Genomic DNA, 14,836 nt, shown 5'->3' on the forward strand with positions numbered 1-14,836 from the left:
TTTTTATGTCAATTTTGACCCTCATTCTTTTGATTTTTGTTTTATTTCTTTTGCTAAATTGTTTTTTCTTTTCAATTTCACCATTCAACCCAACATAAAATTTATTTTGTATTTTAGTTTTGATTCTCATTCTTTTAATTACTATTTTTATAATTCTTTTGTATAATTGAAATTATTTTTTTGGAATTAGGTTTATGGTTTTTCAAATAGGATATTTCGGATCTAATGACCTGAATCACGGGTTTGAAAAGTTAACAAGGGTTAATATTTATTTTTTAAAATACATCAGCTTTATAATTCTCTTTATTTATTTTTTTAGGTTATTCCAATCTCATAATCTAGACCACAAATTTAGCAGGATATCCTAGGTTGACTCAACTTTTATTACTGGAATTACAGGTTTGTTGTATTAACTCAGATTTGGATTGACTAGGACTAGATTTTTTTGTCTTTTTTTTTATGCCGTTTTATTTTTTCGTATTTAATGGGCTATAAATTCAATTGCATCATTAAAAAAAAAAAAAAAAAAAACTTTCCTCATGTTATCCTAATCAATTTTCTTTTCAAAATTTTATCCATACACCATCATTTTTTATTTTTTATTTTTTAATTAAAATAAAATCAACTTATTTAATTCAATCCATCTAAAAACCTAGGCTCAACTTTTTCTTCATTTTTAAAAACACTTAACACGCTTTTTTCTTTTGCGATCACCTGGGGAAAAAAAAAAAACTCTTTTACACGCTTTACCTTTTAAAAAAAATGGAGTTAGTTTTGAGAGTGGTGGAACAGCTTCACAGATTGCCTTGCGTAGAACCAACCATTGAAGTTTCCTTGCAATCATCGACATACCCTTGCTTTCTTATTATCCCAGAATTTCTTATTGCATTTTGCACTAACCAGAACTTGCCTTCTAATACTAGTTCATGAAGTAATGTTTGTGGCAACCACCTCCAACAAGTCTAGACCGACTCAGAGACTCATTTCATCCTCCAAAGGGGCATGGCAGCATACACCAGTTACGCAGGGATTCAATTTTTGCCAGAACTGCAAGGCAGCTTTTACAGACATGAAAGAATACCATAGATTAAGCATTAAGAACAAAAACATATTGAGATATCACTTTCACTTCTTGCACACAGTCGCGGCTGCTGACTGGCAGGACACGAGATAGAGATGGTTCAAGGCCAACGTAAGCCACCAACACGAAGCAGGAAGCTAAACACTCCAAACTAGACACCAACCAGGTTCCTATGTTTAGAAATAAGCCCAAGCGCTCCAAATAGTAAACGCATCCATCCATTCCTTGAGAATTAAGAGTATATACAATTTTCAGAAAATAACAAGGAAAACTTTCATTGACAGCAAATGAAAATAATATGTATATATATATTGTTAATTATTTGAGGAACTGTGTCTTCAAAAGCCATTAGATACATTCATCCTTCCCGATACAACAAAAGAACGGGCAGCCAATTCAAGTTCCACTAATCTTTGGTTTGATTTTCTTGGGCAAGTAACCACTGAACAAGCCAGAGCCAAATACAGTCACATATACGTGTATGGATGAGATGATGATCAGGAAAAGGCATTTTTTGGCATGTGTTTGGAGCTCCCAAGCAGAAAAACTCGCTGGTCTCTACAGTAGACACCTCTAGAATATCTGGAATAATAAACTAGTTGAGCCATCACTGAACGATCTGAGATCTGCAGGTTTGACCAAAGCCCTGCACAAGGGGCACGTCCCTTCCCTCTCAAACCTGTAAACCGACTCACAGTTCAGATAAAACACAAATGAATTAACTACTGCTGGCTAACTGATTTCAGCAAGAGCAAATTATGTTCAAATAACAAACAGAAAATGAAATGCTGGTTGTATTAGGTCATATAAACTGACCATTCTGATACACAATCCTCGCAAAATATGTGTTTACATCGAAGTAGTATAGGAGCGTGCATCTTTTCCTGGCATATGGCACACAGATCTCCTGCTGCATTGACCTGCATTACAGCATTGATGACTTAGAATGCATGGAAAACTATCCCATGTACTTGTCAAGAACCACTAATGAAATCTAGAGAGAGTGAGAGCTGAACATGTCGAAGTTTCTGCACACAATGAGTCAGAGACCAATCGTTGAACAATTTTCTATGTGACATCTCATTGCACGAACGAGAAAAGAAGGATCATGAAAGATTAAAAAAATGTGTCATAGGAAGTTAAAGAGCAATTATTTTGTTAATGCCACAAAATAATCACAAATCCGTTGTATTAATCTGATGAAATGATGAAACACAAGATATAGAATTATTCATCTCAAAGCTATCATTGGATCATAAAGCAGGTTTGCTATTGTATAAAAAGGCGCCAACTATTTGCAATCAAACAGCTAGGAAAAGTGAGAAAGCTCCTGTTTTCAGCTTATTCCTCCCCGACATGCAGTGGCAGAGCTAAGAGTTTTTCTATGGGAGGGAAAATAAATTGCAAGAAAAAATAAAAGAAAAGAGACTACTACCAGGCGTTGTAAAAATAGAATTATAATTAAGTGCATAAAAGGAAAACCTGTAAATCCCTAAACAATTTTATGAAAAAGCATTAAAAAAAAATAACATGTAGGACATAAAATTGAACTATCTTAGGTTTTGGGTGAAAGAGAATAATTATTTATTTCATGTTCTTGGCTTTAATTAAACAATTAGTAAATGGGACTCAACTATGCACAAAAAGCGTAAAATATAACTATAAGAGATCAAGGAAAAGGGAGTAGGGGGAGAGTGGGTATCATTAAAATGAAGAGGGGTGGAGTATTGGTGATGTGGCATTTTATTAATGGAAATATTGAAATTGCAAGACATTTTAGGGTCTTAGTTAATTACCCGTCTTAGGCTGATCCATCGATGCACTTTCTATTGATGGCTCTCTCTGCTATTTTTTTTTTTTTGCATTTCATTTTGCCATAGTATAAACATGGGTTCTTTATTTCATCAAAACATAAATGTGTGTGGACTATTTACTATATCTTTGGGTCCTATGAAAACCCCCAAAAGAAGGAAACCAAATAACTGCAGATTTACACCTAGATATGTGCAAATGTTCCAAGAGGGGCCCTGATCTAAGAGAAAAGAGAAATCAACAGTACCTGCTCTGATGTTGCATATGCCCCATAGTGCACCTCTTTACGTGATAATGCCTTTAAAGCAGCACAGAAAGATTGTACCTGCAATTTACCAACCAAAATGAGAGTGATTGGAGAAATGCACACGCTAAGAAGGGACAGGCCATTCAGCTTGCTCCATATTTTCCTAACCAAATGTAGGCAAAAGGAGGCAACAGATGCAGGAAACAAAAACAATAAAATCACAAAACTTATACCTTCTCAACAACAGATGTGAGCTTGAAAGTTAGATACAACCCAGTCATGAGTGATGAAAAGAGGCTGCCATATTCTTTGTTCAAAAAGAAACGATACCAGACTGGTGTAGGCAATAAGGCACGGTACAGCAGCATCAGGTACTCAACCAAAGTAAGCATTTGACCCTAGAAAAAATTACCATGGTCAGAAAATAAGGTAAAATAATAAATGCTCAGGTATATGCCAAAAACTTCTTGAAGAGAATGACAGAAAGAAAGTTGATTGAGACCTCCGTCCGATTAGTAGACATGCCAAACCCCAACCAGCTTCAATATTCAGATCTTTTCAAAAGAAATCAAAACTGACATGGAGAAATTTCTTCCATATTCTTGGCATAATAATGTTTGTTGCATTATTTTATTAATGGTTAAGATTTTTAGATTTCAAAGAGTTTAATGAGTCTAAAACGCAATTTGATAAATCAAACATAACTTTTAATCCAACCATTATCGAACTGAAATTTTAACAAATGATTTTGAAGGCCCTGTTTCTTGCGAGGTTAATATTTCATGATGATTGGAGATCGAGAAGGGCTTCAAATAAAGCTCGGAAGTTACCGTGCGGGATTGTCTCTATTTACCTTGTAGTATTTGGATTCTTTGTCCTATTTAGATCAAGACTTTTAATTTAACTAGCACTTTAATATTTAAAAATCCTAATGCTAGATGGATTCATAAGTTTTAATTGGTAATCTTACCTATAAAAGATTTTAGTTTTAATTAGGAATCATTTCCCATAACAAGTTTTAGTTTTAATTAGGAATCATTTCCCATAAAAGATTTTGGGAATAATATAAATAGGAGTGTCTAGTTTATTTTGAGAAGAAAACTATTATTCAGATTTTAATAACATATCAGTGAGTTTTTTCTAAATTTCTCTATAACTTAGGTCTGTAACCTTAGGGCTTTAGAACCCTAGCTTCTATCAATGTTATACACTGCGTCTAAAACCCAAACCGAACATAAATTCTATATGATATCTCACCTGTTTACGATAATTTCGGCCTCTACTGTTCTTGTAAGAAATTAACAGAATACATTTGAATACCATTGCTGCCTGCCGGACCATTGTATCTGGAAAAGAAAAACAATAAAAAGAAGAAAATAATTGCACACTAATTAAAGGGGTTCAAAACATTCCATCCACATATGAGAACATAATAGGAAACTGCACTTAATTAAGGGGAAAAACTTTTGAGGAAGTCATGAGAAATAATTGATATTCTTAAGGGGTGAGAGAGGTCCTCTGCGTGTAGGTGTTTTTCTACATATTCCATGCAAAAATTAACAAATGCATGAGGTATGAGATAAAGTGCCATCACTACCATTTTTAGGCTTTATTTTTTACAACATTACAGCATAAAGTGCATCTTTAGTCAATCAGAAGTAGAGAAATATGTCAATAACTTGCAAACAGTAACTTACCATTCACCATGATGATGAAAATAGCATGCCAGAAAGGAGGTATAGATTTGGGGGGAAGCATAATTAATGGGTACAGAAGATCATCATTTTGATACCACCAGTAAACACCAACCACATGAATCGCGAATGCAAGAGAGATGCCAACAAGCATAGAGACTTTCCTCTCACCCTGCAGAGGCCAACAGTTGCTAAGCTCAAAAATCATAATCTAATCCAACTAAGAGATGCTTGAATTCTCACTAAGCACAAGTCCCTATAGAAAAGCTCAGAAAATGTTCAGTAAGAATTAAGTACCTTCAGAGCTGTTTGTTTTCGTAGAATATCATTAGACTTGAACATGACAACAGCAATCCAAATTGTAACAAAGAAACCTGCAAGTCCTTGTATATAGAGCAATGTCACAAAAATTTTAAAAATTAAAAGTAAGAAGTAAAAACTTAAGGAAAAAAGACTAGAATTCAACATGCTCAAAATTCTGTAAGAATTTTTTCCTCTAAAAAAGGTCAAGAGACAAACAACTAGTGATGTGATTAGCGAGCAGCAATCCATATTCTTTGGTTTTGGTCTTTTGTGAATGAACATTTTATTTTCCTTTTTCCTACCATAAGAAATCATGAAAAAATATGCCAGTTTAAACTTATTATTGAATTGGGCAATGAACAGGTAATAGACAGATTTTTGTTTTGTGGTGGAAAAGCTTACTTCAAGAACGTTCATTTCTCAAGAGCACTCCAAATTCAACCATGGTTTTAAGTGTTGGATTATCTTCCTCTTATTTTAAATTCCTGGATTTTGTGTTGTGTCCTCTTAATTTTCAATCCCCCTCCTCTTGTTCTTACTTTCTATAGTTCTTCGTTTGGTTAACAAAAGTTCTGGAGTCAGATCATCTGCCTAATCTAGAGGATCTTAAAACAAATAAGCACCAATCCGCCCTACAAGTACAAGGAACAGTGGAGAAAAATGGACGGTGACATTCAAGATGAAAGGAATAGAATATAGTTAAAGAAAAAAAAGACCAATATTCACATGCATTTACACACAGAATGAAGGTGAGGCTGTTGTTAGAATATCAAGGGTGACAAGAATTGAAATGGTGGTCATTCTATAAATCAACAATGAATTACTCTAAAGCATAACAAACTAGCAAGTTAGCACCATAGACATTTCTTCTCTAGTTAAAATCTTCAGTCTTAATGCCTGGGAAGTATGAAACACGAGACAGTAAAGAGTTCAGTTGAAGAGGATTGAGATTTATTCAACTGAGATGTAATTAGATTGAAACAAAAAATGAGGTTTGCAACATTGATGCAGCCTTTTGCTTCCTAGAGACCATCCCTGTCCTTTTGTTCTTTGCTTTAAAGAACTTTCTAAAAATAACGTTAATTAAAAACTAAATACCCAGGCAATTGGTAAAGCTGACCATTCCAACAAAAAAATCCCTGATTAATTTACATTCCATCTCTGATGAAAGTATGCAGCCTAAACAAATTGTCTATTCACTGACAGCTGTAGAAAAAAACATACCGTGCTCCCAATTCGAATCACTAAAACAAATTATGGTTCCCCTGTATGCTTCACGTGTTCAGTAACCGTAATTTGTACGAGATTTTAGGGAATCCAAAGCTGTTCATGATAAAAACACCACAATATCAACCCAAGAAGAATCCACCCAATATCATAGAAATGTAATCTAATCCAGCTCCATGGAATGATAAATCTACAGCTCCAATTAAGAAGGTCAATTCTTTAAGATCTCTCTCTTTCAACCATATTTTAATATTTGACTTTCTTCCTCCCACTCCTAGTCCCTATACTTAAGGTCTTTCTTCCCTTCTCCCATCCTCTCCTCTCACAATGACTTCCTATAATTCTTCATTTGGTTAACACTAGGTAATGGATAGGATCAACTACCTAATCCAATCATCACCTCAAAACAGCGAAAAGCCAATTGCATACAAAGGACCAGGGCCAATTGGAGAAAGAAATTTGAGATGAAAAGAAAAGAACATACAAAATTTGGTAAGCCAAATGAATCTATTTGACCTTACAGCAAGATTCACAAATATGCAAATTTAGATTTCAACATCTGGTGAGAGTGTGTGAAACTGTTTTGTGAAGAGCAGTGATGACAAGGATGAAAAACGAGGTTATTTTGTACATGGATAATGGATCACTCTGAAGAGCAAGATACTGACAGGTCAGTGCAATAGAAATGTTCTTCTCTAGTTAAAAGATTCATCTTAAATTACATGAGAATGTAACAAGGAGGAATTCAGTGGAAAAGAGTTGAGTCATAATCAGAAACAAAAGAGTAGTTAGCAACACCCAGGCAGTAATGGCAAGCAAAACAAAATTAATAACCTCCAGAAAACCACCAGTGCTGTTTTTTTATTTGCTTCATAAAAACTCGCTCAAACACATGCTGATTGACCAGGAAACCATTTGCAAGCTACTCATCCCTCCAAAATAACCATAGACTCATATCCATCCCATCTTAGTGGAAGTCTTCCAGTGCATAAACAATATATCTATTCACTAACAGTTTTTGCCAAGAATATGGTAGGAATTGCTTATCCAAAATATGGTTCCTCCACATGCTTCAAGCGTCCAGTTTTTTTTACGTTATTGAATTCCGCTCTAGAAATTTTAAAAAATATAAAAAAAAGGGCCAAACCACTGATTTTAAGATAATAAAGTAATATACAAAAAATACCTTGCAAATGCTGGCGAATGAAGACAACCAATAGAAGCAAAGAAAAAGGAAGCACTTGCTCAATCCACCTGGCAGCTTGCTGGATATCATATCTCTGGTATGTTGAATCCCTCCCGTTACCCCCAGCCCCATCAGCAGCTTCCCCATCCCCACCCACACTCGAACTCTGATGAGTAACGGCACCACCAGTGGCATCTCCCCCTCCTCCTTCATGATCACTTCTCAAATCACCCTGAAGAACATCTGCACCCATCGTTTGCTGCTGTCCCAACACCTCATTCTGCCCTCCACCAACTTGCCCCACAACCAATCCACCAGAACCATCCCTGTCATGTTCATGTTCCCCCGACCCAATTATCCTAATCGCAACCTCCCCATTATTAGAGACCACCGCAGCCGACGAACCATCAAGTCTAGTAGAACCAAGTCCTCCTCCACCAGGAATCAAAGACTCTGTTTCTTGGTGAGATGAACGAGTAGTTCTTAACAGACCAGAATACTCTAATAAAAGAGAAATAGGCGCTTGAAGAATACTAGAAGCTGATAACATTCCATATCTCCTCGACGAAGAAGGTGAAGAATTGTTACTGCTATTACTATTTCCTCCGCCTCTGCCTCTGTACGGATCAGAAATATTCCCTGACCCTTCCATAATCGTATCAGCAGTAGATGGTGCCCTAGCCCTAACCATCACATATATTTTATATTATTATCACCCTGTCAAGTTAAGAAATTAAAAACAAAAATTGATCGAAATTGTAGAGAAGAGGACAAGGGAATAACACTACCTACGAAAGCGAAACTCCGTCGAGGAAGAGAAAAGGGGGTTAGAAATAAGGAGGATATGAGATTCGAGGTGGCATTCGAGAAACCCTAACCCTAATAAATATGGGAGGTTGAAGGGAGGTCAATGAACGAAGAGAAAAGGAAAAGGTCAACGACAAAGAAAGCGTCGTAACTTGACTATTGTATCGCCATTAAAGGGAGAATCGATCAAACAATCAATCGGATTTTTCTTCTTCTTCTTTATCTGGAACAAAATTGAATAAACAAAAAGAAAGTAGGTTTTTAATTTATTTATTTTCCCTCTTCCTCCCTTCTCTTGTTTCTCTCTCTATGTTGATGGTGATGCATACACAGAGAGGAGTGAGGGAGAGGGAGAGGGAGAGAGAAAATGGAGAAGGGTAAATACGACAAAGGAATTGTTGCTGATAGCCAAGGGAGGAGTAGGGTTGGTTTTTTCTTTCATTTTCTATACACTTGAAAATGATTTGATTATCTGTTTGATAATGAGATAGTAATAATGATTATAATTTTAAAAAAATATTTTATAAAAAATATTTTTAATTAAAATTGATTTGAAAAAATATATGGTTGGTTAAAATTATGGTTGAAATTGAGATTGAATAAAAAATAGTTTAATGTATTTAATTAAAAATAATTTTCAAATTGAGGTTATAAAATAAATAAAAAAAAACATATATTAATGTTGATAGTTTTTAATTAAAATATTATACATTTAATTACTGCTATTACATCATGAAATAAACAATACTTTATATAAAGTATTTTTTATTGTTCTATTAAACTATTTGTAAATCTATCATGTATGAAATCCATCCGACAAGAATTACAGTTTTCATGGCTTCCTGAGCGTGCAACAACATCAGGTAAAGTGTCATAAAAAATAAAATTGGGATTGCTATTAAATTCTACAAATGTTACGTCATCATGCAATCACCTTCTAATATAATTATGTAGTGTCATTGAATAATGGCAAACACTAATTTCTCAAATAAAACACAATATCTGAGAAATATTTTTGGATTTTTTTATTAGGTCGGACCTAAACACTGGTCATTTAGGTTTGGGCCGGACCCGGTCCGGCCATGAACAGTGGAGAAGTTCTTCACTGTTCACGTGAACAGTGGAGCATGCAGAAGACAAAGGTGAAGGAGAAAAAGAAGGGGAAGAGAAAGAGGAGTGGCTGGCGATGGAAACGACGGAGGTCGGTGGTGAGTTGAGGGAGTTACTGTCCATTGTGCTCTGTTGTGCTCTGTTTCTAGTCTTCTTCTTCGAACAGTGGTGAATGCAGAATACGAAGGAGAATGAGAAGGGGAAGAGGAAGATCAATGGCTGGCGGTGAAAACGACGGAGGCTGATGGTGAGCTGCTCTCCACTATTCACGTGAACAATGGAGAATACAGAAGATGAAGGAGAAAACAAAGGGGAAGGAGAAGGAGAAGGGGAAGGAGAAGGAGAAGGGGAAGAAGAATAGCAGTGGCTGGCGGTAAACTGAGGGAGCTGCTCTCTATTGTGTTCTGTTTATGTTCCAGTCGCCGCCTTCTTTTTCTTCTTTGGCGCCTCTGTAAAATATTGTGTTTATAAACACAGGTGCAATAAACATGAAACGTAGCATTGCGAAAAGCATGTAGTTTCTGCTTCAACAAAACTGAGTTTTGAACGCAGATAATGGTGGGGTCCATACATAAAAATTGCGACTCGTTTTGTAACCAAACGATATGTTGCAACTATTAAATAAAAACGTTGCCGCAAATGCTGAGCCAAACAGGCTCGTAATAAGGTGTCCGTTTCGTGATATATTTCCTCGGCAGATAGTCACGGATCAGAACATGTTTCTTTTCAATAAAAACATTTAAACGTTGCTAATATATTTTAATCCCTAAAGTTAAGAAATATATGCAGCTAAAGAATTTGATAAATGTGTTCCAGAAAAATCTTGGATATTTTAAACTTAATTATATGGCACTAATATTTATTATATAAAAAGTAATAATTTTAATGTCTTTGAAAACACTAATTTTCTCGTAAAAACATTCTTTTTCTTATTAATATCTTTAATTTAAAAAGAAAATCTAAAGATTATTAATATGTCTTTTATTTGATTAATATAAACTAATTTAGGAGGGGAATTCATTCATCCCCTCCTCACGAAATATTGTTCATTTTAACTGTGCTTTTCATTAATATTTTTTAAAAATTTTACTTTTTGATATTAAATTTATTTATTCTAATCTCATAACTTGGTTGTGGGCTAGGAAATTTAACTAGGGTTTTTTTATGTCTTTTTTTAGTTGTTTCTTTTTTCAATTCCATCCTTCAATATTTAATTGATTTGAAATTGAGTTTTATAATTTTTTCAGTTTACTTTCTATAAAATTATCTTGGTCTCATTACTTAGATCACGGGTTTATAAGTTAACCTAAGTTGACTTAGGTTATTTTTCTTATCTTTTTTAATTTTATCCTTCAATATTGAGTTTGCTTATCCCGATCTCAAGACTCAGGTTATGGATTTGGCCAATTAATTCAGGTTTTTTTCATCTTTTTAGTTGAATTTTCTTTCCAATTTCATTCTTCAACATTTCATTGATTTAGAATTAGGCTTTATATTTTTTTTATTTACTTTCTATGAGATTATCTCGGTCTCATTATCTGGGTCATGAGTTTGGTGGGGCAAACCGGGTTGACTCATGTCATTTATTTTGTATTTTTTAAAATTATTCTTTAAAATTTTATCCTTCAACATTAAGTTAATTGGGAATTGATCCTCATAATTTGTTTCGAATTGTTTTCTACGGGGATATCCCAATCAGATGACATGGGTTACATCTTTGACAGTTTAACCCAAGTTGACTTGAGTTGTTTGTTTTTGGTTTTTTTTAATACCATCCTTTAATATTGGGTTGACAGAGAATTGAGTTTCATAATTTATCTCGATTTGTTTTTTATAGGGTTATCCTAGTCTCATGATACTTGTCGCAAATTTGGTGAGTTAACCCAAGTTAACCGAGGTTGATTCAATATATTTTTTTATCTCAATATTTTTTACAAAAATAGTCTTGAATTTTTTTTAATCAAACTATATTTTTAATAATCATTTGGGTTATCTTTGAACCATTAAAGTTAAGTCAACCCAATATGGTTAAATGTTTTTTTATTAGAAAGAATATTAGCAACATGTAGACATTTGTTTACATTAAAAAAAAAAATTGATTTGCCCCGCAATGTTGCATCGATGATCTAGTAAAAACTAAAAGTACTTACAATACATAAAAAAAAATTATGACAATCTAGAATAAGGATAAAAAAAATACATATTTAACTAAACTCCTATCTCTTCTATATGCTAAATTATTTTTAAAACATTTCACCATAATAGTTGTCCTTAAACACCATTTTGTCATTGCAAATTTCAATTCTAAAATAATAGCACTATAATAACATAGCTTTCAAACCCGATTCGAAGCTCGACTTAAGGTAAATTTTGAGTCAGGGGTCAAGTGGGTTGACCCAAATCAACCTTTAAAAAAAAAACATATAAAAATAGCATCACTTTGAAAAAAAAAACGAGGTTAAAGGGTTTTGAATGGGTTTCCCTAAGGCTAATTGGGTTGTGGATCAACCTTTTTTTCTACAGGATCGTATCGAGTCAATTCTCTCCCTATTTCTATTGAAACCTAACTCGGCCTAAGCCCCAGATCACTCGGTTCACTAGTCAAATTGTTAAGTCGGGTCAGGTTTTTAAATAAGTGATATGTCAAGTTATATCAATCTCATTACCTCGATTAACCTATTTTTTTTATTTTATAAATATGTAAAAAAGACATTGTGTTTTTTTTTTAAGAAAAGAAAAAGGTTAATAGGTCTTTATTAGGTTTTCCTAAGGTTAATTAGTTGTTTAGAACTATAACTTGAGTTATTAGATTTTTGTTCTTTCATTAAAATGCACTTGTAGCACCTAAATATTTTATGAGAAATTTAGCATGGACCAAAGCATAGTACAAGCCCATATCTAATAAATAACTAATACTCCATTATTAATGGATAACTGATGGAGGGTAAAATTGAGAATGCAAATTGCATCACAAAACTTTTTATTGTGATTGATTAAAGACTTGTTTTGTTTGGATTGCTTATTGGGGTATTTTTACTTACCAATATCATTTTAAAAAAATAATAGTTAAATAACAAAAGTAGAAAAAAATTAGCAAAATATCACAGTTTATTATATGCCATGACTGAGAACACAACATTTAAAGTTGTGGCTAGTTAGAAATGTGGTGTTTCAAGAAAATTATTAAATGAGCGGACATAAATTAGAATAAGGAGAGGGGAGAAAAGGAAAAAAGAAAGATATCCTAAAGGCACATCAAAACTTCACTTACGACACCTCTAGACAACAAAAAGGATATTGACGAGATAAATCCAACGACACTAAAAAATATCACTAACAACGACTGGAATGAGGCATACTATTCATTCAAATGCAAGTGAGTAATTACAATGAGAAGATACGAGAGAGAGAAAAGAAAGAAGTAAGGAAATAATAAAATAAAAAGACCATAAAGATACATAGAATATTCAATTATGACATCACTGGTACCATAAAAAAAGATTTTAAGGAGATGAATCCAACAACACTAAGAAATGTCACCAATAATGACCGGAGTAAGTCATATGCAGTGAGTAGATCACTTGTCTTTGAACGAAGAGTGTTCTACTTGTCGAGTGTGACCTAGTCAAGTCATTGTTGGTGACATTTCTTGATGTTGTTGGATATGTCCTGTCAATTTTTTTTATGGTACTGGTTGTGTCATAATATGAGTTTTAGTATGTCTCCAAGGTGTATTTCTTTTCTCTCTCTCTCATCTTTCCTTATTGTAATTGCTCACTTGCCCTTGTACGGGGAGTGTGGCCCTATTTGGTCACCATTGATGACTTTCATTGGTGTTATTGAATTTTTTTTATCGATATCTTTACAAAGATACTAATAATGTTATAACCAGAGTTCTAGTGAGTCTCTAAAGTTTCTTTTTTTTTTCTTTTTCCTCTCATGCCTCTTATCCCCATGTGATAACTTTAAAAAGTAGGTATTAAGCTATGATAATTCACAATTTTTTTTAAAATTATGTTATTTTACTAAATTTTTATTTCGAAACAATGCTATTTTATTTTTTTTAAATCAACTTGTTGTCTCACAAGAGTCCTCGAAGGGTACAAGTTACCAAAAATAGCCCGTGAGGCAGCCCCTGGTATTTTGTGCACAGATGACAGATTTTGCACATCCATGTGCTTCAAAGGCGTGCTTTAGCATGCGTGGTCCAATATGGAGAGGAGTGTATGGTTTGCAGGATCCAATGAGCTGGAATTACAATATTTAATTTAATCAATCAAGTTCCAGAACTTAAAAAGTTTGTTTTATGTTCCTGATATTAAGGAGTTAAGAGCTAGGATTTGTTTGGATTTTTAATTAAGTTGTTGAGAAAGATGAACGATGCCATTCAACCTTTTCCTATGTCATTTATACCAATCTATTTATGTCATTGTGATTCTTTTTAACAAATAATATTTTTATTTTTTTAAATCATTCTAATTTATTAATTATATAAAAATATTTTTAATATATTTTTAAATAAAAAAATATTTTAAAAAATAATTCATACCACACTTTTAAATACCCCCACGAAATTAAATCATGATTGCAATGAGCAAGTAGTCCACTCCATTTGCGCCATCTTCAACTTTTCAAGATCAACTTTTCACGCCGGTTTATGCTGCTTTACCTACCAGATTTGCTTGAAAATGAAAGAAAATCATCCTTTCAAATTCAGCGATAGATTTTTATATGACCTATTAGCAGCAGTAAAACACGCACACGTGTATATGTAAATATTTCCAGATAAAAATCATCTAGGTCGTCATCTGATGATAAAAGCTTGAGATTAAAAAATTTACTTTTTTATAGTTTTAGGTTCGAGTCTTATAGTTACTAATATGATGGTCACTTAAAACTTACATGGTCGTTAACTTTAGAACCCATGAGATTAGTCGAGGTACACACAAGTTAACCCGAACATCGATATTAATAATAATAAAAATATATATATATTTCGAGATGGGTGGCTTTCTTGAGAGTCTAGACTACCTTTCTATTCAGAAATTGATTTAAGAAAATACCTTTATTTTATTTAATTTAATTTTGTCTCATTGAATTAACCTCCTGTTTGTTTATTCAATTCACGTTTCTTACTTTCTTGTTTGCCCTTTCAATCTGACCTTCAAGTTGAAGACACAGAGGGCTTTGTTTGTGGGTGGTAGCCGCAACAATCCCATGGGCAAAATAGTAACAGCACAAAGAACAATCATGTGAGGGGTTTAGCAAATGTTTTACACACCTGTAAATCAAAATAATTAAGATTATAATTATTATTATCGCTGCTAAATGGGTTTTTCCCCCTATTATCTGCTGGAATTTTACTATTT

General features: G+C 33.6%; 1 protein-coding gene across 4 annotated transcripts; it reads right to left on the reverse strand.

The window, feature by feature from the left end:
* Positions 1 to 1,283: 1,283 nt before the first annotated feature.
* Positions 1,284 to 8,786, reverse strand: LOC133689747 (uncharacterized). 4 transcript variants are annotated; one of them, XM_062109754.1, is made up of 9 exons: positions 8,339 to 8,782; positions 7,551 to 8,267; positions 5,132 to 5,217; positions 4,838 to 5,006; positions 4,398 to 4,486; positions 3,374 to 3,538; positions 3,141 to 3,218; positions 1,898 to 2,001; positions 1,284 to 1,760 (listed from the first exon to the last, which is right to left on the reverse strand). In XM_062109754.1, the coding sequence occupies exons 2-9, from the start codon at positions 8,239 to 8,241 to the stop codon at positions 1,655 to 1,657; spliced, it is 1,488 nt and encodes a 495-aa protein (XP_061965738.1). In that variant the 5' UTR covers positions 8,242 to 8,267; positions 8,339 to 8,782; the 3' UTR covers positions 1,284 to 1,654. The 4 variants fall into 4 exon arrangements, with proteins under 4 accessions (XP_061965738.1, XP_061965740.1, XP_061965739.1 ...); XM_062109756.1 differs by having other exon boundaries at positions 7,551 to 8,233; positions 8,339 to 8,781; XM_062109755.1 differs by having other exon boundaries at positions 5,132 to 5,208; positions 8,339 to 8,781.
* Between the last annotated feature and the right edge of the window lie 6,050 nt (positions 8,787 to 14,836).

The sequence above is a fragment of the Populus nigra genome, chromosome 3, assembly GCF_951802175.1.
Source record: "Populus nigra chromosome 3, ddPopNigr1.1, whole genome shotgun sequence".
Lineage (NCBI taxonomy): Eukaryota > Viridiplantae > Streptophyta > Magnoliopsida > Malpighiales > Salicaceae > Populus > Populus nigra.

Coding starts and splice junctions, on each gene's coding strand:
- LOC133689747 (XM_062109754.1), bottom strand. CDS start 8,241: ATGGTTAGGGCTAGGGCACCATCTACTGCTGATACGATTATGGAAGGG. Junction 3,539..4,397: donor GCCGAAATTATCGTAAACAG/GTGAGATATCAT, acceptor AATTTTTTCTAG/GGTCAAATGCTTACTTTGGT. Junction 2,002..3,140: donor CATATGCAACATCAGAGCAG/GTACTGTTGATT, acceptor GCTGTAATGCAG/GTCAATGCAGCAGGAGATCT.